Source organism: Rattus norvegicus, chromosome 10 (assembly GCF_021556685.1).
Source record: "Rattus norvegicus strain SHRSP/BbbUtx chromosome 10, alternate assembly SHRSP_T2T, whole genome shotgun sequence".
Taxonomy (NCBI): domain Eukaryota; kingdom Metazoa; phylum Chordata; class Mammalia; order Rodentia; family Muridae; genus Rattus; species Rattus norvegicus.
In genome coordinates, this window is record NC_141543.1 from 76,814,229 (window position 1) to 76,840,439 (window position 26,211).

The window sequence follows — 26,211 nt, forward strand, 5'->3', positions numbered from 1 at the left end:
CACTATTGTCCTAAATACCCTTTCTGTGATGTGGTGTCATAGTGTGATATTTCACATGAAGGCACTGTGTGATATGACCTTAATCTTTCATTATAAATACTTCTTTGCAAAAGATATCAGTGCCTTTTCCTATGCAGATACCCAAAACTACCAAAAATTCATAAAAACCAAATTTCTGTGTAGCTCACTGGGAATGCCAAGATTAAAGAGAATTGTGTGGCAATCCAATATAAAAATCATACCATTCATTTCTGAAAGCTACAACAGCCAGGCCTTCAAGTGATGTCACAGCAAGCACTTTGCACAGAGACATTTATAAGGAATCCTGAAAGATTAAATATTTTGAATGTACCTTATTATAAGCAGAAAACATGACAAAGCCCTATTTTAGAAAAAAAAGTGTGGGAATGGCGCCTTTTAAATAATTAATATATTGAATATAGAGATCAAACGAAGAGAAGTAAAGCTTTAGAAACACAGAAACAGTACCCGATTTCAAAACCATGTAATAATAAAATAAACAGTGGGAATATAGGTAAGAGGTCTACACAATTTGAGAAAGCTTTAGGCAGTTCTTCATATTAGTCGTGAATATTGAGACTTTCCCCTTTGGTCTGTAACAGATCTTTATTGTCGGTTGATCTGCCCATAGTTAGGGAGGGCATCATAGAAGCCAGGGTGCACCACGGAGGCAAAGGCAACCTCAGTAATGACTGACGGACCATGTGCTACGTACGCTTTTACATGACTTTCTTGTTTTCTTTTATTTACATTGGTGCTTTGCCTGCATGCACGTCTGTGAGAGCTTGTCAGAATCCTTGGAGCAGGAGATGAGCAGCCATGTGGTTGCTGGGAATTGGAACCCCGGGTCCTCTGGAAGAGCAGTCAGTTTTCTTAACCGTTGAGCCATCTCTCCTGCTCCCTTAAGGGGATTTCTATATTTCAATTTCAACTCAAAAAGCATCTTTTGTTGTCACTAGTGAAAATGATCTATCTCCTACTCTCAAATGGCCAGTGGTTTATTTTTTGTATGACCACCTTGTTCAGAATGATGATCTGAGGAGACTCCTTGATCTACTGTGTACAGTTTGAACATTTTTGAAATACTGAGAACTTGTGGAACATCTCTGCGAACTATTTAGTAATATGCAGAGTATTAGCTCTTGGAAAAAATTAATGTTTGGGGAAAAGGTGGGATGGTGGTTTGAGTAAGAATTGCCCTACAGACTCAGGTGTAGTGGCTATTAGGAGGCGTGGTCTTGTCAGAGGAAGAGGGCTGGCTTTGAGGTCTCCTATGCTCAAGCTATGCCAAATGAGGTAGAGTCTCCTTCTGTTGCCTGTGGATCAAGATGTAGAGTCCTCAGCTCTTCCGGCACTGTGTCTGTCTGGATGCTGCCATGCTTCCCGCCGTGATGATAATGGACTGACCCTCTGAACCTGTAGGCCAGCCCCAATTCAATGTTGTACTGGTACAGGAGTTGCTGTGGCCGTGATGTCACTTCCAGCAATAAAACCCAAACTAAGACTAATGGTATTTGTGATTAAGTTGGGTACCTGACTGTAAAATGATTTGCTTGATGTTTTCATGTAGTTTAATGATTCTTCTAAAGGCAATTTCAAGCTGGGTGTGATACAGCATGCTTCGAGATGAACTCGGGAGGACTGGGAATTCAAGACCAGAGTAGAATATATGAAACCCTGTCTCAAAACTAAAACCAAAGCACAAACCCAAACAATAAATATGGGGAGGGGCGGGTGGGACTCCAAAGATACAAAAAAAAAAAAAGTTTAAACTATATCAGTTCAAATACTCAGCTTCCTAAATTATCGCACACACTTCCATTCCCAGACTGTAGATCAGCCATCTGATCTTCTCCGCATAACGCTATGCTTTATTGTAAGTATTCGGGAACAAAGTTGACTCAGAAAAAGATACCAACAAATATTTCTTTAATTTGCCTAAAGGGATTTGCAAGCCTTTATAGTATAAGTCTGTACTTTATAAATGAAACCAATTCCACGGAAGGGCACTGCCATCTGAACAGCTTGTCAGAGGCACAGCCAGGAACAGAGCCTGTTCTCATCTTCTACCATGAATCTCTTCTAGGACCAGATGACTACCCCTATCTAAGAGTTAAGATCCACAACAGGAAAAACGGTTTCTCTTTTTCAAAACAATGCAGAAGCCGCCTTCTAAATCCACAGAAATTTCCCTTACTTGGTAAGCCATTAATTCAAATTTCATGTATCAAATCTAAAAATGCTATTAAAACAAAAGCAAACGTGCATACTTAATATTCACTTACTCAAATGAACCTAGAAATATGATTATTGGGAATTTTAACTTGATAATAAAGCACGAAGAGTAGTTAAACAGCTTATAAAATTTCAGTTTAGTCTGGAGATGGCTTAAAGCGAGAACCCCTGCTTAGCATACAAAGGCCTGGGCTTGATCTCCAGCTACACATACACACATGTTGCAGGATATTTAATCACATCTGAACCCTGAAATTGTGTTATTTACTGAAAAACCCTATTTTTAATTGTGGTGTGACTCAGCCCTTAGCACACACCTTTAGTCACAAATAATGAAAGTTTGCAGAAGGAAGCACCCATGTTTGAAAGTGATGTCTAATTGAGTGGCAAAGTTATGAATCAGAGAAAGATTTGACAGAATAGAATATGCCGAATTCTCGTGAGGAAGGAAGGGAAGCTACTTAAGAGAGCAGTACAGAGAGGAAAAAGCAGCCAGGCAGTTTTACTCAGATAGTTTTACAGAGAAAAGTTGAAGAAAGAATGAGCTAGACACAGGTGAAGACAGAACGAGCTAGAAAATGAAGAGTCAGAAGATTCAAACATATTGCCATGGTTAATATGAGGCCAAGCAGAGCAATTCAGGAATGACAGAGAGAGAAGCCTGATTAAATCAGTCAGCTTGGAGAGGAGTTTGAGACAGAACAGCTGAGTTGAACCAGCCAGCCAGAGCTCAAAAGAACTAGGAAGGGGTGAGCTTATTCAGCTAGATTATTGAGGCTAAAAACATTAAGGCCTAGATAAGACTGTATGGAAGCTTAGAAGCTTCCAGGACTAGACCGAGGTTAGCAGCCGGAGGCTATAAGCCTCCGTGACAACAATTACAAGAGAGTAAGTTATATTTACACACACACACACACACACACACACACACACACACACACACACCACATTCTCTCAACTCAAACCACCATAAAAAGTCTAAATGTGTGTGTGTGGGGGGGCATCAGTGTAGTTTTGGAATGTCAGAGATGATCATCTTTTATAAACATTTTTGATCAGACATAGCCTCACTCTCTAAAACACACACTCAAAATTCACAATAGATTGTTTCTTGTTCTTTAAGGGAGCATTATTTCAGGGTCTGTTTTATATATATATATGTGTGTGTGTGTGTGTGTGTGTGTGTGTGTGTTGTGTGCGTGCAACATTTACTTATTTATTAAATGTACATACCAAATGTTCTTTTCTTTTTTGTTTTTTTTCAGGACAAGAGTCTGTATAGCCCTGGCTGTCTTGAAACTTACTATGTAGACCAGGCTGTCTTGGAACTCATAGAGATCTGCCTGCCTTTGTCCCCCGAGTGCTGGGATTAAAAGCATGTGCCACCACCACCTGCCAAGTTTTCTGTCTTAAATAGTTATAGAATTAAAACTTTATACTAGAATGTATGTGTCTTAGTCAGGATTTCTATTTCTGCACAAACATCATGATCAAGAAGCAAGTTGGGGAGGAAAGGGTTTATGCAGCTTATACTTCTATGTCGCTGTTCATCACCAAAGGAAGTCAGCACTGGAACTGAAGCAGGGCAGGAAGCAGGAGCTGATGCAGAGGCCATGGAGGGATGGTGCTTACTGCCTTGCTTCCCCTCGACTACTGAACTTGCTGTCTTATAGAACCCAAGACCACCAGCCCAGGGATGGCACCACCCACAATGGGCTGGGCCCTCCCACTTTGATCACTAATTGATTACAGCTGGGTCTCATGGAGGCATTTCCTCAAGGGAGGTTCCTTTCTCTGTGATAACTCCAGCTTGTGTCAAGGTGACACACAAAACCAGCCAGTACAGTGTGTCTTTGGTACTGCTAGGATCTGGGTATTATTTAAAAACCCCAATTTCAATTAAATATGCATGTTCTTTCCTTTAACTTTCCTAATAAACTAGTTTTAAACATTTTTTTTCTTTTGACTTTAAAACAGGGTTTCATTCCGCAACCCTGGCTGGCCATAAACCTGTCTTCCTCGTGCTGGGACAGTAGCTGTGTTCTCTATGCCTGGTCTAAGGAAGGTTAATGAAATAGAGAATTTTTGGAGACAAATTGTGATTTTTAAAAAACATAGTCTGTGAATTAAAATACACAGTGACATATGGCTGAGGCGTGGCTAGATTTAACTGAGATTAACCTTTGTGTATCAATATGAAAATACATTAAGTGAACTTCAAAATATGAGTAATTGTGTGAGACTGGAAGTGTCCCAGGAAAATAAGTATTAGAGGAAAGTACTTTGCATAGATTTCTTAGAATTCTAGAATAAAACTTGTATTTCTGAACACAACATACTTAAAATCTGATAATGAATTAAAATGAAAAAACATATCTAAAAAGTTAAAATTATAACATTTACCCAGTATACAAATTATTATTTACACAACAAGGCTTAACAAAAGCCTGACAGCATTACCTACCACCAGGGAGCCCTCCCTTACTGCATAGGCCCTCGTGTCTATGCCTGAGTTTCCCCACCTCTAATTCACTTATACAAGTTATCAGCTTTGCTCTTTCATTGGTGTGACTCCATTCAACTATGTGTCCATGCGACCTTCGACTTTCATTTCTGCCCAAATCCAGTTACAGTTTCAAAAAGCTCTTCAGCAGAAAGACAATCTGAATTATTACTGGATCTATCAGTTTCAACTAGTTCACTGTTTTCTTCATCCGTACTGACAGGATCAAAGAGTTCAGGTGTAAAGCATACAGAGTCGTCGTCTACTTCTGTTCCAACAGCTGGATTGGAACTGGAACCCTTGGCCTCTTCAGTTACTGGGGACAGCTCAGCATCCGGGGAAGGGTCTTTCTCATTCTGTTTGCAATGGGTCTTAGCAGGAGTAGTGTCAGCCTTCACTGATGGAATTATGACTTCTGACTGAGGGCAAGGTGCTAGTGGTGTGTTTGCTGGTGCACTTGAGGACACACACTTACCTGTGAGTGGCAAGGCAGTTTTATTGAAGGCGGAAGAAGCAGAGGCGTGGTTCTTTGATGACTTGAGCACGGGTGTGCGATTTTTTACTTTACTATTGAAATGCCGTTTCAGAGAATTAAAGATAGGCCAGTTGACTGGCTCTGTTTGCTTTCCAAAAGTTGGGCTTGAAGACCGGGAAATCTCACTTTTTTCTGTTTTCATTGTCTGAACAGATTTTTCTCTTAGTCCTGGATCACCTAAGAACACACAAATTTAAGCTGTCAACTCTGTGCAGCTAGGTAACAGTAACTATTACTTTTTAAAGTATTTATTTTATTTTTGTTTAAGACAGGCTCATTATGTAGCCCTGGCCATCCTGGAACTCACTTTGTAGAGATCCACCTGTTCCTGCCTCCTAAGTGCTGGGATCAAAGGTGTGCACCACCACCACCACCACCAGGCCCAGAGTGGTTTTTATGGGGCGTATTTTTAAATAGCAGTAGTTCAGTACCTGCCACCACATTCACCTTAGAATTTAAAGGAGAGAAGGTTAGCCCTGAAGAGAACAGTGGATCTCCAGTATTTCCTGTCCTGAGTTATAATGCTATTTGCAAATGATCAAATGAACACAATGGAGCCCACAACGCTGCACAAGAAGAGGAAGATGACCTTGTGAGGATGAGCAGGCTCCTCCCTTCAGTGTAGAGCAAAGCCTTAGTACATGCCAGACCCCAGCACTGAAGGGGGAAAGAGAAAAAGGAGAAATTCGCCTCAGAAATCCTCTAAGTGGTGACCATGGAAACGTGCCCACGGCTAACCTTAGTTAAAAAGTAAGGACACTGGGTAAAGCTATGTGTGCTGTGTGTCAAATATAGTCCAGAAGTGGACCCCAGGCTTCCTGATGCCACTGTAACAGCCTTGAAGTTACTCTGACACATTGAAAGGCACATAGCACAGAGTATTTGAATAGATATGTTAAGCTACACTGATATACAAATTAAAATTATATCCAGTCACTTGCACTTGGCAGTTTCTGTGGGTTTTTGTTTGTTTGTTTTTTCCTGTTACAAGTCAGATAGCAAATATTTTAGTTTTGTGGTCCATATTATGTCTGCTTCAACTATTGAAGTAGGCTATTCTGGGATTAAAATACAATTACTTAACTTTGTTGGTTTTTTTTTTTGTATTATGCAAAAGCAAATGAACAGTTGCAGTAAACTTCAAACATAACAGAAGCCAACAGGACGGGCCAGGGTTCGCCACTCCCTGAGATAGACCATGACTTCCAATACTTTATAACATTATTTCTTATCATTTAGAACAAGTGGCTCACATCTCAGGTTCAAATATGGGGCACTCATAAATGGGACCTTTTTAGTTATGGAGGCTTGTTGCAGCTAAAGCTGGCTGGCCTTGAATTCTTTTTCTTTTTAAAATGTAATACTTTTGTATTACTGTTACATCTACTTAAAATTTTACATTTATTTCTTGTGTATATGGTATTGGTGAAACACACACCAAGGCATGCATGCGAAGCTATAGGACGGCTTGCAAGAGTAGATTCGTTCTTCCTGGACTTTAGGGACCATACAGAAGCACCTTCATCTGCTAAGCCCTCTCTCCAGTCCTGGCCTGGAATTCCTGGTTCTCTTACCTCAGCCTCCAACATGTTGTGATTATCTGGATAACAGGTATGAGCCATGATATCAGTGTAGCTGGATTCTTCTAAAGCCTTTAACATAATACCTGCCGTTTGTAGAGCATTTACAATGCTATGCTATTAATTATTTGAGTTTCACAATCCAGCTCAGAGGGACAAGTATGTGGGTTTTTCTATCATAACTTAAAGGGTTAAATGGCATTCGCAGTCTCCGTAGATAAGTGGAAAAGCCAATGGAAACCACAAAAAACACGTTGGTATCCTAGCAGAAGTCTCTTCTCATTCAAACATACCTAGTACTACTTTGTGAACAGTTCATGTCATAAACCAATATATTTCAGGAAATTAATGTGCACCTAAAATCATCATTTCACTGTGACATAATGAAAGGTTTTTCTGTCTACTGTAAATGGGCAGAATTCAACGTACTTTCCTTCCTTCTGGAAACGCCATGACTTGGTCCTGAGGGGTTTTCAGCAGCCATCTGGGGATACCGTTGCTCCTGGACACACACTTTTGCTTCTTCTTCCAGAGAGTTTTCTGGCGTCTGATGACTTGCTTCTGACACACTTGTAAGAGTGCTACCCTCCAAACAGGCCACGTCCAGAGTGGACCCATTTTCTTTTGTACATTTCTCCTCCTTTTTGGATCTATTAGTAACCTTCTGGTGTCTTTTGGAGAACTCGGTCAGGGACTCCAGGGCACTTGCAAAGGTTGAGTGGTGCTGGATCTGCTGCCTCACCCATTTAGAAAGTCCTGAAACGGTGGATCCGAGGGAGAAACTGGTTACTCGGTTACCAAAATATTCATGAAGTAAAGATTAACTTTACTTTTGCTAGTGAAACAACCTAATTTACATTTCAACATATGGAACAGTTTTCAATCTTACACTAGGATATTTTTCACGTACATGAGTTATGAAGGGATTATGGCCTGAAAAATAAATCATCAGTTTCAAAATACTGAAAGCTGAGAATGCAGACAGTGTGCCTAAGCCATGCAGACAGACAGAGCTTAACCATACAGTGCCCTGTTTGCTGCTGTGATCAAGGGACCCGGGGAGCTGCTGGTGCTGGCATCTCAGAACACACAGATCACCAGCCAGGAAAGGGCAAGCCGCTCTGGAGTGCACTTTCTTCTGAATGTGTGTTGCTTTCACAGTACTGCAAAGTTGAATCGCTGTGAGTTAGGAAATGTCTACCTTTCTCAGGTGAGAATAGCTGGGAAACATGACAAATTTAGTTTTATCCAAATTGGGCCAGCAATATGACTCCGTGGTATAAGTGCCGTGCAAGTCTGGTGACTCGAGCTCAACCCTGGGAACCCAGTGTAAAGGTGGAAGAGAGAACGGACTTTATCAAGTTGTCCCCTGGCATCTACACATGTAGCACGGCGCCCGCACTAACACTACACCATATATGCTCCTACACAGTAATAACAAATAAAATATAAATTCAAACCCCCTCAAAATCTGCTTATCAATACCATGCAGGGTAAGAAGTTGTAAATAACACAACTTTCCATGATCTATTAAAATTTGGTTCCTTTTCCAAAAATGAATTCCAGATTCCAGTCTCAAAGGTTTTTTTTTTTTTGTCCTTCCTTCTACTCATTCCTTAAGTTACTGTGGAAGTGAAGAAGTAACACTGTCCTGGGAAAATCATGTCTGTGGACATTGTTATTTACTTAGACAACAGTGACAGAAAGAGATGTGACTTGACCAGGGACATGTTACAGTGGTTATGAAACTGTATAAAGTGAACCACAGTAAAAGCTTAAGGTGTTTTGTAGTATGGTTTGTTTTAAATCAAAATAAAAAATATTTGAATTAAAAAAATACCTGGATTATCATAAAATAAATGTTCCTTGGATAATGCTGCAAAAAGTGACACTGTCTTTTATAACAGTTCGGCTTCTAAAGTCTACCTACCTGTCTGTCTGTCTACCTACCTACCTACCTACCTACCTACCTACCTATGTGCATATGCATATGTGATATTCACACGTGAAAGAGGCTAGTGTGCTCTGAAGGTCTGTCTGTTTATCTACCTACCTACCTATGTGCATATGCATATGTGATATTCACACGTGAAAGAGGCTAGTGTGCTCATGAAGGTCTGTCTGTCTGTCTGTCTATCTACCTACCTCCCTACATACCTATGTGCATATGCTCATAGAGGTCTGAGGCCAATGTTGGTTGTTTTCCTGTATTTTTTTTAAAGATTTATTTATTATATATAAGTGCACTGTTGCTGTCTTCAGACACACCAGAAGAGGGCATCAGATCTCATTACAGATGGTTGTGAGCCACCATGTGGTTGCTGGGATTTGAACTCAGGACCTCTGGAAGAGTAGTCAGTGCTCTTAATCACTGAGTCATCTCTCTAGTGCTCGAATATATTTCTTTTGTATTCTTAAAATAGAATTTTTTTAGTTACTTATGAAAACTGAATTTAAACAAAAATTGCCATTAAAAGTAAATTTATTCATCATGTTAATATTACCAAAGTACAGAAACACTTTATAATTTATGAATGTCTAAAAAAGAAATTAAAATAATCTAGAAATTGGGAAATATTTGATTCTAAAATATTAACAAATCTGAGCTATGAAATAAAATATACTTTTTAAAAAGCACTCACATTAACTTTATTTTGAAAAAAATGATATAAGATGAAAATGTAAAATTCTCTGAAACTGGAAAATCTTAGTACTATAGCTTCTTCATTTTGACCTTTTAAGAATCCGAGAGTCTTTTCGGCACACGATGTCTGGGCCTCTGAACACTTGCAGGGTCTGAGCTCCACCTGCTGACTGAACACCAGTACTTTGTGTTTCTGCTCTTTGGCTTAGTCTGAGGTGCTGCTTTAAGACACAGAAAAGTAGGGGGAACCCTAAAAGCAGCACAGCTCCTAGGCAGCAAGCATATTTCTGGTACTGACCGAATGGACGTCACTGTTAGACGGAAACCACAGGTTGTGGTATCTGTTAAGTAATTGCCCACTTAGCTGCCCACTGGCACTGCATCTCCTTTTAGGAAATATTGGCTCTGATTAACATGAACTTCATTTTGTGTGTATGCGTGTGGAATATGTGTGTGCACAACTGCATGCATGCCTGTATGTGTGGACACTGGAGTTTGTTCTCCATTTTGTTTTTTGAGAAAAGGTCTCTCCCTGAATCAGAAGCTTGCCAGTTTGGCTATGCTGCCTGGCCAGCAAGTGTTAGTAGGCTGTAGCAATCTGCCTGCCTCCTTCCCCACAGCACAGGAGCTACAGAGGTGTTCCCTCCCTCCTTCCCCACGGCACAGGAGCTACAGAGGTATTCTCCTACATCAGGCTTTTATGTCTGTGCTGGGGACTTAAACTCTGGTGCTAAAGTATGCATTACAAGTACTGACCGGCTGAGCACCTCCCTAGCCCTTTAAGTAAACTTCAGAAGAATGGAAATATATTTAAAGAAACAAGCAAATAAATATAATAGAAAATTTGGAAATAAATCAATCAAGCAGCCAAAAGAGATGTACTTACATAAGTGAAAAAAATTTAGTATTTTTTGAAAAATTCATTTTTGAGGAAGAATCTTTCCTTAGACAATGGTAAACAAAATATTGTTACATTATTAAATTATACATCACATTCTATAAAACTGAAAATAATAATTGGTTTAATACTTGATGCCTATTAAAAATTCTCATTCATAAAGAATTTTTACAAACATGAGAATTCAAAGATTAATTTTCCAGTTAGTGGGGAATGTCCATGTTTGATCTTGTGATTCAAAGGCTCATTCCAACTATTAATCGTTAAAGATGAAGCTATAGAGGTCTGGAGAGATAGCTCAGTCAATATAGTGCTTCTTGACAAAAGTGGAGACCTGAATGTGGTCCTCAGAACTCATAGAGCAAAGCTGGGAGCGATGGCACACGTAATCTTGGTGCCAAGGACGTGGATATAGGCAGATCCCCGGAACTCGTTGGCTGGCTAGCCTAATGAGCAAGCCCCAGGCCAGTGAAATCCTATTTCAAAAAACAAGCCAATGGCTTCTGAGTAACCACAGCTGAGGCTGACATCCACGCATATGCACACATGTGCATTTGTATCCCCATGTATATACAGACATATGCACACGCACACACATGTGCACACACACATGTGCACACACACGCACACACACGCATTCACGCAAGAAGCAATAAAAATAGAAGCCATAAAATACAAAAGATTTATGATGGCAGAACAGGAAACCCCAGATCCCACATTCCTCCTATAGAAACATGGATTCAATAATTCATGGACTGAATCCCTTTATGAGAAATCCAGAAACAAGTTAAAGAGTTCTGGAACCCAGGCTAGTGCAAAACCAGCTGCATCCACACAAGCAGGAAAATGTGTGGAACCTTCCTACCATAGTCCCTATCTTGGAACAGAGCCATGACACTAGTGATGTCCCTGGAAAGAAGACTGGACTAGCCCCAAAGTTCTGAGGCATTTGCTTCTGTTCTGCCTTGAAATGCTGGCGTGAGCAGGCAGACTCATGCCTGGACACAACTAAGAGCAAAAGAGTTGGCAGCAGGCTGTTGCTCCAGAACGACAGTACAGGAGACAGGCTGGTACAGCCCAGCAGTACCTTGGGAAAGAGACTAGTGTATCAGGAATGTCGGCTTTCCAAAGAACTGCCTGTGACTAGACTGTCTTAGTCATTAGACACAGAGGCCACTGAGGACAAAGGAGGTGGCTGGGGAGCACGAGGCTGCTTAAGAGGCCTCACAACAGAAGAGGCAGACAAGCATGTATAAGGGGTTCTGATATCCAGGGAGATGAAACGGGCAAAGTCATTTGATCTGGTATCTCGCAGGCGAGTCCAGAGAAAGTAGATCCAAAGGAAAGATCCAAGGGGCTACCAGATGCCTAGCAGGGCTGATGAGTGAAGGTCTTTCTGTGTGAAGCTGGTGTAGTAAGAACTGAGAGGCGACTGTTGTATCAAGTGTGCAGAGACCAATGCGACATTACAAAAACACATGGGACATACGCCATCAGAGGAACAAGCTAACTGTGAAAGGATGAGAGGAGAGGGGAGAGGGAGTAAGAAAGCATATGAGAATTAATCATCACAGAGACAAAGAATGAAAAAAACAAACCAAACAAACAACAAACAAAAACCTTGAAATTCTGGAGCAGAGATGTTCACTCACTAGAGGGCTCATCTTCCGATTTCATTAAGAAAAGCAAACTCTAAGATCATCTGAAATTAAATAGTTTCAGGAGCAAAATTGAAAGAAAAAACAACAACAACGAAGCAAGCCTAAGGGAGTTATGGGACAGCCATTAAGCAGAACAGGGCATGTATTCTGGGACTCCTGGAGAAGGTGCAACAGTTAGAAAGTTCATTTATAGAAAGGTGAAAGGGTTAGGAATTTGAGTCTAACCTTGGCTACCACTTTAAAGCCAGTCTAAGCTGTTTGAAACCCTCAAAACAAAGCAAAACAAAACATAATACAGGTACATGCCTTTAATTAGAGCATTCTGGGTGTAGAGGTAAATAGATCTCTGAATTTGAGTCTACATAGTGAGTTCTAGGCCAGCTAGGGCTGTAGAGTAAGAGCCTGTCTCAAAACAACAACAACAAAAAAAAGAGTTTAGTGATGCAAAAAGGCTTCCTGCTTGTAATGCCAGTACTTGGAGAGCCAAGGGAGACAAATTGTCACAAGTCCAGGGCCACCTTGGAGTACACACTGAATTCTAGGCCAGCTTGGTACGGAGTAAGGCTCTCTCTTAAAAGGAGCAAAAAAAAATAAATAAATAAATAAAAATAAAAAATAAATAAAATATAGATTATGATCAAATTGTCTAAGGACAAAGCAAAAGAAAATGATCCCGGTGCTCCTACAGGGATAATGGGAGGCAGAGATAGGAGAATCCCCTGGAGCCTTCGGTCCCTCTAAAATGGTGTGCACAGTGGAATGACGGAGGCTTTGCTTCAAACAAGGTAGAGATATCCTAGGGTATCCTCTAACCTCTATACACACGTGCCATGTAAGTGCCCACATTCACACAGGGACACAGCACCCCTCCCATACATACGCACACTCGCACGCACACACACACGCACACACACGCGCACACACACACGCATGAAAATGTTTAGTCAAGTGGCAAGTGCTGTGAAGCATTTCCTCAGAGACAAAGCCCTCCATCTTAGAGGGAGCTCATTAGCACACACGCTGCCACACAGGCTGCTCCAAAGCAGTGCCTTTCCACCTTACAGATGCCGTGACCCTTTAACATAGTTCCTCATGTTGTGGTGATCCCCAACCATAAAAATACTTTCATTGCTATTGTTATAGATTGTAAATATCTGATGCGCAGGATTATCTGATATGTGATCCCTGTAAAAGGGCCTTTGCACCCCCAAATGCCCCCGCTGAGAACCACTGTTTTAAAGGGAGGTGAAACATTTCTATCCACTCTAGAAGCAAACAGCTCCAAGGCTTCTAGAAGTTCCTAGAACTGACTGGATGTACCAGCTTCCTCCTTCTCTGGGTGTATATAAGCCGTAAGAACTGCTGAAAATACTCTCAGACCAGCCAAGCTGCTCAAAGAGGCAGATTCCAGCCAATCTGCTCGGAGCAGGTTCAGACTGACTGAGCCGCCTGCAAAAGGCATTCTCCAGTCTGTTGAGCTGCTGCAGGCTGAGCAGTGAGCTCCTGGCTTCCAGCCTTTGTGAGCCCATGCAGGGGTGGGCTTTTGGTGAGGCAGCTGTCTTTGGGTCACTGTCACTCCTGTGAATAACCGAAGTGAATGTAAAGGTTCGTGAGGTTGGACTTTGGTAGTATCCTTACATCAGTCTTTTGGTTCCTATCTGGGATGAGGCGATGTTTGCTCACGTCTTCCTAAGAATAGTGTCACAAAACAGCAGGATACATAATTAACATTCAAAAGCTGTAGCTTTTCCTTATGCCAATAACAGACATGCTTATAAACCCAGTACACCAAAGACGAAGGTAGAAAGAAGAATTTCAGGCCAGTCTAAATTATATATAGTAAATTCTAGGACAGTCTGAGTTATATAGCAAGATCCTATCTCAAACAAGCAAACAGATAAAAACCCAATATAAAATAAAGATTCCCAGGCGAGGCCCAATGGTACACCACACCTATAATTGAGGAGGTTCAGGCAAGGGAAACTCAAGTTTAGGTCAGGCTGGGATATATACAAAGTTTCAGGCCAGCTTTGGCTCACAACAAGACACTGTCTCAAAAAACTGTTGGGGTCCAGAGTCAACCCACAAACCTCATGAGTACTGGCCTCAGCCAGGCGGGGATGGTTTACTGAACACACGCCTAAGGACTGATCCACCAGCAACAGCTCAGACTCAAGAGCGCAATGCGTGCACTGGACATTTCTCAGGGCCAGCTTATAAAGGCTAAAATTGCAAAATCCACAGTGGGCTCATATGCAGGTGGTGGAAGTGTTGCTCGGTGGTCAGCTCTGAGTCAAGCTACATCTGACATATATTACCTTTAATCTGATAGGTCCAAGGTGAGGCTTATGGTTGTGAAATGTCTTAAGATTAACAAGACCTCCTAACATAGAGAACATAACAGGGCATGTGGTCAGCAGGACCCTGCTCTGAGTTAAGTTATATTTTTACATCAATGACTGGCAGGCATATTGCAGAAACCGTATGAAATAGTTGGCAGGTGTGGAACAAAATGGCTGCAGCTATGCTGGGGGTGGGGGAGCCTCAACACAAACCAAAAAGAAAGAAGGGGAAAGATGCTGGGAAGGCAGGACATGCATATGCAAACAAATGAAATAGGATATTTTTATTTATTTATTTATTTATTTATTTAGTTAGTTAGTTAGTTAGTTAGTTAGTTAGTTAGTTTTTTTGGGCCAGGGTTATTGTGTGGCCCTGGCTGTCCTGGAACTTCTTTTGTAGACCAGGCTGTTCTTGAACTCACAGAGCTCCGCCTGCCTCTACCTCCCCAGTACTGGGATTAAAGATGTTCACTAGGTCTTCATTCTTAACCACTCACAAAACTTTACTTAAAATGTATTCTGAATCAAGCCTAAGCCTGACACTGTAAACATCATAGGAGAAAAAGAAGAACTCTTCGAAAATATTGCTCTTCAAGATATCTATTGATCTAGAGCTTACACAGGATCCAGGGGTCTCACTCTTAAATGTGAAGAAGATGCATCCACTTGCCCTTGTTTGCTGTGGCTTCCAGTATATATGCCATGGGTAGAAGCAACCCACACGCCCACTTAGAGTTGGACAGAGAAATGCAGTCTGCACACATTGTACTAGGCAGCCAAGAGATAGACAGAGAAATGCAGTCTGAATACATTGTACTATTTAGCCAGAGGCAATAAAGAAGTCCTGTTGGATACTTCAAGATGAAGGAACCTTGAGGATGGTACAAGTGAAAAAAAGGTGAAACATGATAGTCACAGAAACACCAATATTCCAGGACTCAACGTTACATGAGCCATTGAAGTTGCTGAATTCAAAGGAAACATGGACGTGGCTACTGTATGGGGGAGGGCGAAATGGGGCACTGATGGTCAGTTAAGTTTCAAGTTCTACAGATTTAATGCACAGTATCATTTAGTTAGTATTATATTATAGATAATATGTATTACACAAAGAGGCAGATCTCATGTAGCTTTTTCTTTGTAGATCACTAAGAAAAAACAAAGTCTGTTAGTAATTTTTACTTTAAACTGAAATTCTTACCCGATATATAGCGGTCTGGGTTGTTATTGAAGCGATCGTCCACTAGAATAAGAGCTCCCCAGTCATTTTTGTGTCGAATACATCTACAAAAACAGAGAAAATAAGGTGTGTATAAAATACTGAAAATAAAGCCAGATTTCTGGAGAGAAAATGAAGAATATTAAGAAAACGGTATATTATCTGTGTATCACTGATGTCAATTCAGTCTGTTAAGTCATCTGGTCGCTCAACTGAGTTTCAGAATTAAGTGTGACGGCACTTCTAACTGCCATTCTTCCTTCTCACTCTTTGTCATTTGATGTTTTTACTCCTTCACTGAGATGATTTTTTGAGAGACTGAAGATAATAAATGTATAACTTTTACAGTTAAAGATTTTAACTTCACCTGGCATTCTTCTTCGACATTTTAACGTAAGCTACAGGTTACAGGACGGCAGATCATGTAACATAAGGCAGGGCAGGAAGAAGTTATACACTGCCACCACTACAGAGGAGTGGTGACAATCTAACAGGAAGCCAGGGAAATCTATTCTGGGTTCACTTTATGTCTAAAGTGGCTTTTGGTAGAGGTATTTAAGTTAACAAAACATTTAAGAGAAAGAAGATTTCATTTTTCCATTGTTTTCACACTGCCTTGTTCAAATGAATTGTGACCGCTTGAGAAATGATATTATAAGTGAAGCAGTCTAGTGGGAAAACGCTTACTTGTGATTTGGTTGTTAAACCATCTGGTATATTTCAGAAGGCTATTGTTATATTTCACAGACTTTATTACTCCAATTATAATGTCCATTGTAGCCTTTAAAAAAGGTAACAAGAAGGGGTTAGGGAGATAACTCAGTTGGTAAAATGCTTATGGGGCAAGCATTAGAACCTAAGCTGAGATCCCTGGGATCTACATAAAAGCCAGGATGGTGGCACACTCCTGGGGGGGGGGGGTAGGCGGAGCCAAGAACATCCTGGAGTTCTCTGACTAGTAGGTCTCTCCAAAGTTACACTCCAAATTCAATGAGAGACCCCCATTCAAAAGATACCGTGGAGAGTGACAGAGGAAGACACCCAATGTCAACTTTGCCTCCATGTGGGCACACATCCTCCCCTCCTCCCCTATGTGCACACAGGGCATTAACACAGTTGGTTTCTGTTCACTTCAGTTTTTCTACATATGTCTCATAAGAGTGCTTCAAATTATAAACACCATTATATCAATTAGCATACATGAGCCTTATCAAGTGATGTAAAACATTCGTTTGTTATTTTTTTCATTAAAAACTTATTATTAAAAAAAGTATATGCTCTTTGTGAAAAATTGCCATCTGCTGATGGTGTCTCTGAAAAATCAATAGAAATGACAATACAATTAATAGTATGTTGATATTTCGAATCCAGACTTTTGTGGTACTTTGCAGAACAGTGTCACCACTGCAATGTCAAACTGAGACACAGGAGGCCGCTGAGAACGCAAGTGTAAACACATGTTGGGAAGGCACACAAACACATAACAAGCTATTACCTGCCGATGAGACATGCACACAGTAGGGAAAACGTACACAGCCTCATGTGTTTGCTAGGGTGTAAACAGCTCTGGGTGAAGAAATGGAAGGCACCCACACATGACATGACTTCAACCGTTACTCTGCCACGTGAACAGCGTAGAAGTCTATGTGTCATGCCAGAAAATGATAGGTTTAATAGTAATATATTTTTTTAATGGTGAAAATGTTAGAGGATAGAGGTAGGGAATATGGATAAAAAAGCAAGTCTGTAGTTTCGAAAGTGCAGATGGGGCTAATATGTGAAGGGCCACTTAATAACCATGTGAGTTCAGCAACGTAATTGATTTTCAGATTTAAGTTTGAAAATAAACCAAGAAAGTTAAATTACAAAGTTCCAACTTGTACTCTTAGTAGTATTATCAACCGAAGAACCAAATGTGACAAAGAGTTTATAAATCATAAAGAATGCAATGGAACTTGTATTTCATAAGTTTTCTTGAAGCTCAGGTGTTATTTATATTAAAGTTATTTTTATAAAAATAAGTGTAACAAGTGAAAATCGAGAATTTAAAAGTCTATATTCAAGTTTTCCTAGAAACTATTAGCTGAATATTATAATTTCAAACAAAAACAGGAGTCAGTCATCAGGAAGAGAAAATGAGACCCTTCAAGGAAAAACGTGCAGTGATTGGGTGCCAAGGAAACCACATGTCCAGTTAGGACTGGCAGCCCTGCAGCGGCTTCCCAATATAATTGGTTTGACGAGAACACACAAAGTTCTGGCATTGTGAGCGGCATGAGTGATGTGTTCCAGGAATTAATCTACCCGATATCCTGTGTCATTGGCTTCACGTAAATGAATTCAAACACAATCTTGTCATTTTTGTGCAATGTGAGTACACACAACACCTGAGAGAAATCTTTTCCAGATCTGCTTGGTTCAGATAAGGGTTAGTTACAGATCTCCTGCTGAACTCTAAATATGTTACACTGTCCTCCTGTCAGGACTCTCTCCTTTGTTTGAATTACCTGAACATCTTATAGCTTCACTGGAAAACAAAAGTTTGCAAGGATGATTATAATGTCACATACACAGAATATTAATCTTTTTTTTTTTTTTTCCGGAGCTGGGGACCGAACCCAGGGCCTTGCGCTTGCTAGGCAAGCACTCTACCACTGAGCTAAATCCCCAACCCCCAGAATATTAATCTTTAAACTGGTTTGCACAAATCTACTTTGTGTTATAAACTGGAAGCTTATGTGCTACAATAAAACTTACTTTTTTTTTTTTTTTTTCCGGAGCTGGGGACCAAACCCAGGGCCTTGCGGTTGCTAGGCAAGCGCTCTACCACTGAGCCCAATCCCCAACCCTAAAACTTACTTTTGAGATGATAATTTAAAGTCATTCCACAGGCTGGGGATAATACTGATGTCTCAGTTGGCAAAGTGCTTGCCGCAGGTCTCAACTCCCTCTTCTGACATATAAGTAAACTGATTTTTAAAAGTAGCAAACATTACTCCCTCTTCTTGGGCACAGACAAACCATAGACAGTCATACTGTAATCCATGTTAACTTACTCACCTGCCTAGAGCCTGATTTAAGGCTCTGTATGCTTGAATTTCATACCATTGACGGCCAGGCAAAAGACCTCTCAATTTTGAGTGGTGGTCGTTGTACTGTCGTTTTAGTTCAACCTAATTTTTTTAAACATTAAAAAGTGTAGTTGATAAATAAAACTTATTTTAAACATCGGATGAATACCTAACATTTTACATCTTATTTAGAGTATTTCGTTTTGCACATCTGAGTTTTTCAGCTTATTCAAGTCTTACTCGTTCGTACATTTCCATGGTTCTCTCATGTACATGAGAGCATCTCCACGCAGTAAGATCCACATTCTCGGTGTATAACGTAAGTTCTAGCAACTGTGCAGTCTGCCACCATCCTGATAATACAGATCATTCCCAACACTGCTTTCTGTTCAGTTGACTGCCTTCTATTGGCTGAGGCAGCCACAGACTAGCTTGTTTTTGCCTTTTCTGAAACTTCAAATAAGTGTTATTAGACAGTATATATTTGTTTGTGTCTATACAGATTGCATATTACTTGGGAATTCATTCATATTAAAATATATAAATGAAACACACATATCCGTTGTGCAAGCGGCAGTGTCACAACATACCCTTCTGTCCAAACAGCTTCACTTGTAAATGTTCACTCCAATGAGTCACTGGTCTGGTTCTAGGCCTCTACTTCTGATATACTTTCTTTACTGGGCCTCCTCTCGAATATTCTGTTGTTGCCCTGTGTCACAGAGATCTTGCAGCTTTAGTTCTGTAAGACTGGCCCCTCCATGTGCAGTTCATAGATGGAGGTGTAGGGTAGGCTAACTCAAAGTCCTGGATCGAGGCCTAGGTGGGAGCTGAGCTGGTCTATTCACCAGCTCTCCTGCACCCAAGCTGTGAGGGCCTGTTCTCCCACACTGCCCAGATGAGGGGTGAGGCCTACACTCTTGTCTGTGGCAACCAGCAAGGAGCAGGACTAGCTCATTGGTACCCTTCTACTAGGGTCAACTCTCCCACACTTTCAGGATAAGGGGCGGGGCCAACTTTCCTCTCATGCCCTCAGGGAGGCTCACTATGTCAGCTCTAGAATTGAGCAGACATAGTAAGTTGTGGAACTCCACTCTGCAGGCACTATTCTTCCTGGATTGGAATGTAGTTCTGGGAGTCACGGAGACTCACACACCAGTCAGTTTTCTCAAAGGAAGAAGGCAGAGGTCCACTTGCATTTGTTACTGGATTCATCATTTCCCAAGAAGCAAGACCAGCAACTGCTTTTGCCTCCAGTTTCACCTCTTTTCAGAGCACACTCGCCACTTGGCTTTTCTGTTTCTCATCTCTCCACCACCTACTGCTCACTTCTTTCTCTTCCATCACTCTTCTACACACTTGTTTGCTTCCCAAGGGCTGGGCGTGTAGCCTGTGGTGTAGCCTCAGCATTTCCTGGAACGACTGGGCTCTGCCATGAACCTTGCTTATTGTTATAATCAAACTTAAAATTACTATATTGCTATCTTCCCTATTGTCCCATCTACAATTCCATTTTATTGGATCAAAATTTTTTCTAGTGTTTTTAATCCCTAAATTTTCCCTTTCCTTTTTAATTTAGTATGTATGAGTATTTATAGTGCCCTTGGAAGCCATAAGAGGGCATTCAATTCTCTGGAACTGGAGTTATAGATGTAAGTCACCATGTCAGTGCTGGGAATTGAACCCAGGTCCTCTGGAGGAGAAGCCAGTGCTCTTAACTGCTGAGCCATGTTTCCAGCATTTAGTGTTTGCAGTTTTGTTCTTAGAGATTGCTTTGGACCAGGGCTTCTCAACCTTCTGAATGCTGTGACCCTTTAATACAGTTCCGCATGTTGAAGTGACCTCCCTCCCGTTCCAAGCTATAAAATTATGACATTGTTTCGTCATAACTGCACTGTTGCTACTAATTAGAGCTGCAGTGTAAACATCTGATATGCAGGACATCTAATATACAACCCCAGAAGGGGTTGCAACCCACAGGTTGAGAACCACTGATCTAGAATTTATGATACACGTCTTAACAACACAATCTGCCTTAAAATAGTGTTATGCTGCTTCACAAATGGCATGCGTACACAATAGACTTTCATTCCTTTTTATGAATTTTATGCCATTTTACTTTTACAAATACTATAAAACCATAACACATTCTTCTGATGCTTTTAAATAATATCACTTATTTTAAATTATTTTTAAATTTTAGAATGTTTAGATTTACATAAAAGTAAAAAAGTACAGAAATGTTATATGCATTGTTAAATCCCCCCCCATTTTAACACACTATATGACTATGCCACATACTTCAAATTCAGAAACAAGTATTAGAATATTACTTTAGTCTATGTGCTTTACACATTTTTACCCTTTGCAGTAGTAAATATCTTTTATATGTGTGTGTGTGTGACTGTGAGTGTGTGTGTGTGTGTGTGCGTATATATAGACTATACAGTGTGTGAGTGTGTGTGTGTGTGTGTGTGTGTGTGTGTGTGTGTGTGTGTGTGGCAAAGGGTCCTTTAATCTGTAGCTCAGGCTAACCTCACACATGCTCTTTTTGCCTCAGCCTCCTGAGTGCTGGGATTATAAGCTATGTCTTCATTTTTGAGCAAGAATTCCATGCTGACAATTTTTTCTTTTAGTATGTGAAGACAGCGCTAAATCATTCTCTGACTGGTGCAGGCTTGGAAGTCTGCTGCTGTTCTTGTCCTCTGTATGATGTCTTACTATTTTCCAACTCTGGTACTCTGCCTTGTAAACTCTCACTGCCATGAAGCCTTCTCTTCACATCAGTGAGATTACTGAGCTCTGCCTCGTCCTTCCTACTCCGGCCTGGTACAGTGGCGCCCACTGTATTTTGCATTTATTGGACCTAGTGTTGAATATCTAAAAACAGTGTCTCATCGTAACATTCACTTTTCTAGTTCTTTAAGCAGGTGGGCATATCTACTGTGTTAATCCCTTGAGACTGTATTTATATTAAAAATTTTTAAAGAAAAAAATGCCCATACAAGGAGAATTATTTAATATATTTCTACTCTGCAAACTGACAGTATCTGTCTACCTTGCTCACTATGTAACCTTGTATATACTTTATAGTAGACTGCACAGGGTGACTGATAACTACTATTTTAATCCCTCTCATCTACAAATGAAGACACCCTGGTTAGAAGGGTTATTTTATGTTTAAATTCTTCCTAGGGTAGAATTCAGGCTCCAGTTTGTGTATCATTAGAGGCTTGAAAGACAGGCTTCTGCAGTGTCTGAGAGCTCTGCGTTATCCAAGTTCATAGTCTCCCCTATTGCACAACATCACCAACAATAAATTCATGTCTTTAAGTTAAATTGTTAGGAAATTTTTATTGAATGGGATAAAACAACCACAAAGTTAGTTATTTAAAAAGTTACACAGTAACTACTGATGTGTTCAGTTATATTTAAAGACACACTTATTTAAGTGATATGGTGAGAACATACCGGATAATATAACAGGACCTGATAAACTGAACACCAGAATCTAGAACAGGATCTGAAAACGACCATTGTCTAACATTTGGCATAATGAGGGGCAATTTTAAATCAGTGAAGAAAGGATAAACTATTAAATACTTTTAGGAACAACTTTTGAAAAAGTAAAGAAACACTTAATAAAGTTATAGTCCTTGTATCATTTATATAGATACATTTAAGATAATTTTAAAAACCTATCTATTCTCAGGAAACAGTGACCTATTTACAGTCCTAAGGTGGGAAAGGTCACCCCAATCTAGCAAGTATGCACAACAGGCCACAGGAAACTGGGCAAGCTTGTCAGCCCCTGATTGAAGTTCCACAGCGACTCACCCATGGTTTACCAGACGGCACCTAACTCAGGTTAAGAATAAAAAATGACGAAAAAGGGGCCAAAGAATGCTTAGGGCTGTTGTAATTGCCAGACTGCTGATAGCTATAATTACTGGTTTAACGCCTGACAGCCTTTTAAGATATCAAAAAGGCCATGTGCTATGTTATTAATAAAAGCAATTCAAAGTAATGCCTATTCTAAATCAACCCCAACAAAGAATTAAACCAAAGTCTGACTACACCCTGAGGAAACAATATAAAGACTGAGTGTTTTCCTGAGATCTCAGTAACAAATCGAACCACGCCTACACAAGTTTAAGATGACCAGATGTTAACTGAATTGCCTATAAAAACCAAAAATCAATATTCCACAGAAGAGATAGGCCTTTAAAATCTCTATAATGTACCATAATGTGTAGTATACAATGAAAAATTACTCAGAAAACATGACACACATTAGGGAAGGCAGCACATTAGGGAATGCAGTCAGCAACACACCAGTTGGGAAGCATGAGGGCAGCTTTGAGAATGACTGACAAGGACTTTAAAGCAGTTGTTGGAAACATATTTAAGTAAGATAAAAACACACGGTTTAGGGGGATGGTGGTGCAGTAGTAATAGAGCATTTACTGTTCTTCCAAAGAAACTGGGCTCAGTTTTCGGCAGCCATATCAGGTGGCTCATAACCTCCTGTAACTCCAATTTCAGGGGACCTTTCTCCCTCTAACCTATGACAGCACCTGCATACAAGTGGCTCAAATAAACCTATGTGCATGTGCATGTACACATGTACACACGTACACACATACACACACACACACACACACACACCCTAAAAATGTTCACTTCTGCCAAGATGATTCAGACTTTAGTCATTAAACTGTGTGCCTTTGTTCTTAAGATTTATGTGTGTGCATGTGTGTGTACACGTGTGTGTAGTATGTGTGTTACCCACCTGTATTCACACATGCACAGATCACGACAAGACTTCAAGAGTCTTCCTCTAGTTCTCTATGCATTCTTGCCTGTGACGGGTCTCTTACTGAACTGAAGCTTGCCATTTAGGCTAAACTAGCTGGTCATACAGCTCTTGGGATGTGTCTGTCTCCCCCACAATGTTGAGATTACAGGGTATACATGCCCATGCCCAGCTTTTAGATGGATCTGGGGATTCAAACTTAGGTTCCCAAACTTACAGAACAAGCACTCTTACCTAACGAGCCATCTCTTTAACCTTAGAAGTAGAAATTTTTACAAATTCAAATGAGAATGGTACAATTGAAAATATAGTAACAGAGTCAATGATCAGCAAGCACATCAGTAAACAAAGTAACAAAGTAAATTCGTGTACACTAAAAAGACCCTGTGTAAAAGAACCAAAGCCGGTCATTCAGTGGCAGTCTAAACAAATCACAGTTAAAACAGTACCAATGCATTTAATACGCCATGGGCTGGCAGAGGGAAGCTCACTGCGGAGTGCTTAGCTGGGATGTGTGAGGCTGTCGACTTAATTCCCAGTACTGCTACCCCCAAGAGCCTCCGAGTCTCTGTTGTTCAAGCTTTATATCATCCTAAGAATGAACTGCTTTTTTATATAACAAAAATTCTCCTTAAAAGAACTCAAGTTCAAAATATGCTAGCGGACAGCTGCTCCTCCATACTGATATGTTCTAAGGAAGTGGAATCGACCGACCACTGACAGGAAGTACAGGGGTGGGGACCTCCCCTCGGGCTACCCTGAACATTTATAACTTTTGTATTATTCCCTAAGTCATGCAGAGAAACAGCTCTGTAGCACTTATACTAGGTCTTGAGAATAATTTAGAGATGATTTAAAGTACACTAGAGAATAGGCATAGATTGGACGCAGCACCACACTATTCTACACAGGAGACTGATCATCTGAATATGGTCTTTTCTCCGTGTCTTCTGGAATCAATCTGCCACAGGTGCTGACAGGTGACTGAACGTATTACAGTTTCGGAGTTTTCATACTAATTGAGTGTAGAAAAAAAAGCTAGTTTGAAGTAGCTCTTAAGAATGACATAGAATATTTTTTTAAAAAGCACTGAAAGTATAAAAATCGAAACAGTGCAGGAAAATGATGGAAACTGAAACACTGAATACGCAGTTTGGGCTGGGTGTAAGCTGTTTGTTCTAGATAATAGGAATGCAAGGCGAGGTAAAAATGTTTTCTGCCTGACAAGAACTTACAAACAGAAAAGACTGTACCAAATGAATACGTTAAGACATTAATGTCAGCTTCGGTGTATGGACGCAAGGCCAGCTGAGAAGTGAAGCTAGTCCACGAATGTAGTGTTAAGATAGTGAGGGCCTGGCTTGGAGAAGGAGAGGAAGAGAAGAGGTCCAGTTTGTAAGAGCATCAACCTACAGGACGTTGAGTCACCAAGTAGAAGTGAAGGGAAATGCCCAAACGCTCTCTAACTTTCCAGCTAAAGGGGGTCCAGGAGGTACCAGAGAAGATAAGTACGCTTAAGGAAAAAGATAAAATTGGCTTAGCCCAGGTTAGATTTCTAAACAAAAAGTAACAGTTGACAATAAGCCATGCACGGAAGTGCACACCTGAGAGTTAAGTTGGGGAAGAAGCAGCAGGATAGCTAGGAGTTTAAGGACAGTCTGGCAAGTTACAATCCCTTGTCTCAAATCAGTGAAAATGTAAGGGATCAAGTTTTTGAAATAAAATTGAGATTAAGAATTAGCTAAAATCTCAAAATTGGAAAACATGGGAACCAAAGTTCTTAGAATAGAATATTAGCACCCACTTAAGTTTCTTTATAGATCTATGCAGATCTATATTGATTAACCATAGTAACATAATTTACCTAATAATTTTACGAGGAAGATATTACTTTATATTACAGATGAGAAGATTAGGAGTGAAAAGACTAAAGCTGGGGTTTGGATCAGGTCTGAGCTGGCTCTCGTAAGGACTGAAAGCTGCGTGGTGGAAATGAACACTTGCACAGCTTTTCCCAATGACCCTCGCTAATGTAATTAGGTAGGTCAAGTCTGTTGCTTTACTTTTCCTATTTAAAAACAGGAGTTGGGAAAACTAAATTCCATGAGAAATGGTTCTAGAGTTTCACTGTATGTACAATGATCATCGGCCATGAAAATCAATGCTCAATTTAAAATGACACGTAGCATATGTGAAAAAGCCAGTTTCTCCTGCCAGCAAGTAGCCTAAATGCTAAGGAAAGCAAGGGCTGGAAGGGATTTGCTGAAATGTCAAAAGACAACCTTTTTACTTTCGCCTGCCCAGCCTCATAAACATCCGTACTCCCCAGGCATGCTTTCCAAAGAAACAGAGTTTTGCTATGAAGCAGCAAAGGGCCCAGGGCAAGCGCTGCCATCCAGTAACTGTCAAAGCCATCCGTCTTTCATGTATTTGGGAGGTCATGCCCACGCTCACATCAGCTACACAGTTGAATAACATCATACCTGTTGACCAATGCGTCTTTAATGCCTAACAAGGCAGACATTTTACATTACGGATGTTAACTCTGAATGTTTCTTCTAAGTTTTGACAGCAAGTAAACACCATAAACTGGGCTCAAGACGGTTTGGAAAGATGATCTTTTGGATCATCTACCATAACGTTTCAAATACATTTTACAAGCCTTCCCCCAAATTGAAAACAAGAA

At 40.4% G+C, this 26,211-nt stretch overlaps 1 protein-coding gene across 1 annotated transcript in view; it reads right to left on the reverse strand.

Moving 5' to 3' along the window:
• Positions 1-1,933: 1,933 nt before the first annotated feature.
• Positions 1,934-26,211, reverse strand: part of Brip1 (BRCA1 interacting DNA helicase 1) — a 125,698-nt gene continuing 101,420 nt past the window's right edge. The window contains exons 17-20 of the mRNA NM_001430230.1: positions 18,699-18,811; positions 15,621-15,703; positions 7,304-7,630; positions 1,934-5,471 (exon numbers count right to left, since the gene is read on the reverse strand). Coding sequence (NP_001417159.1) covers positions 4,864-5,471; positions 7,304-7,630; positions 15,621-15,703; positions 18,699-18,811 — 1,131 coding nt within the window. The 3' untranslated portion in view covers positions 1,934-4,863. The remainder of the gene's footprint in view (positions 5,472-7,303; positions 7,631-15,620; positions 15,704-18,698; positions 18,812-26,211) is intronic.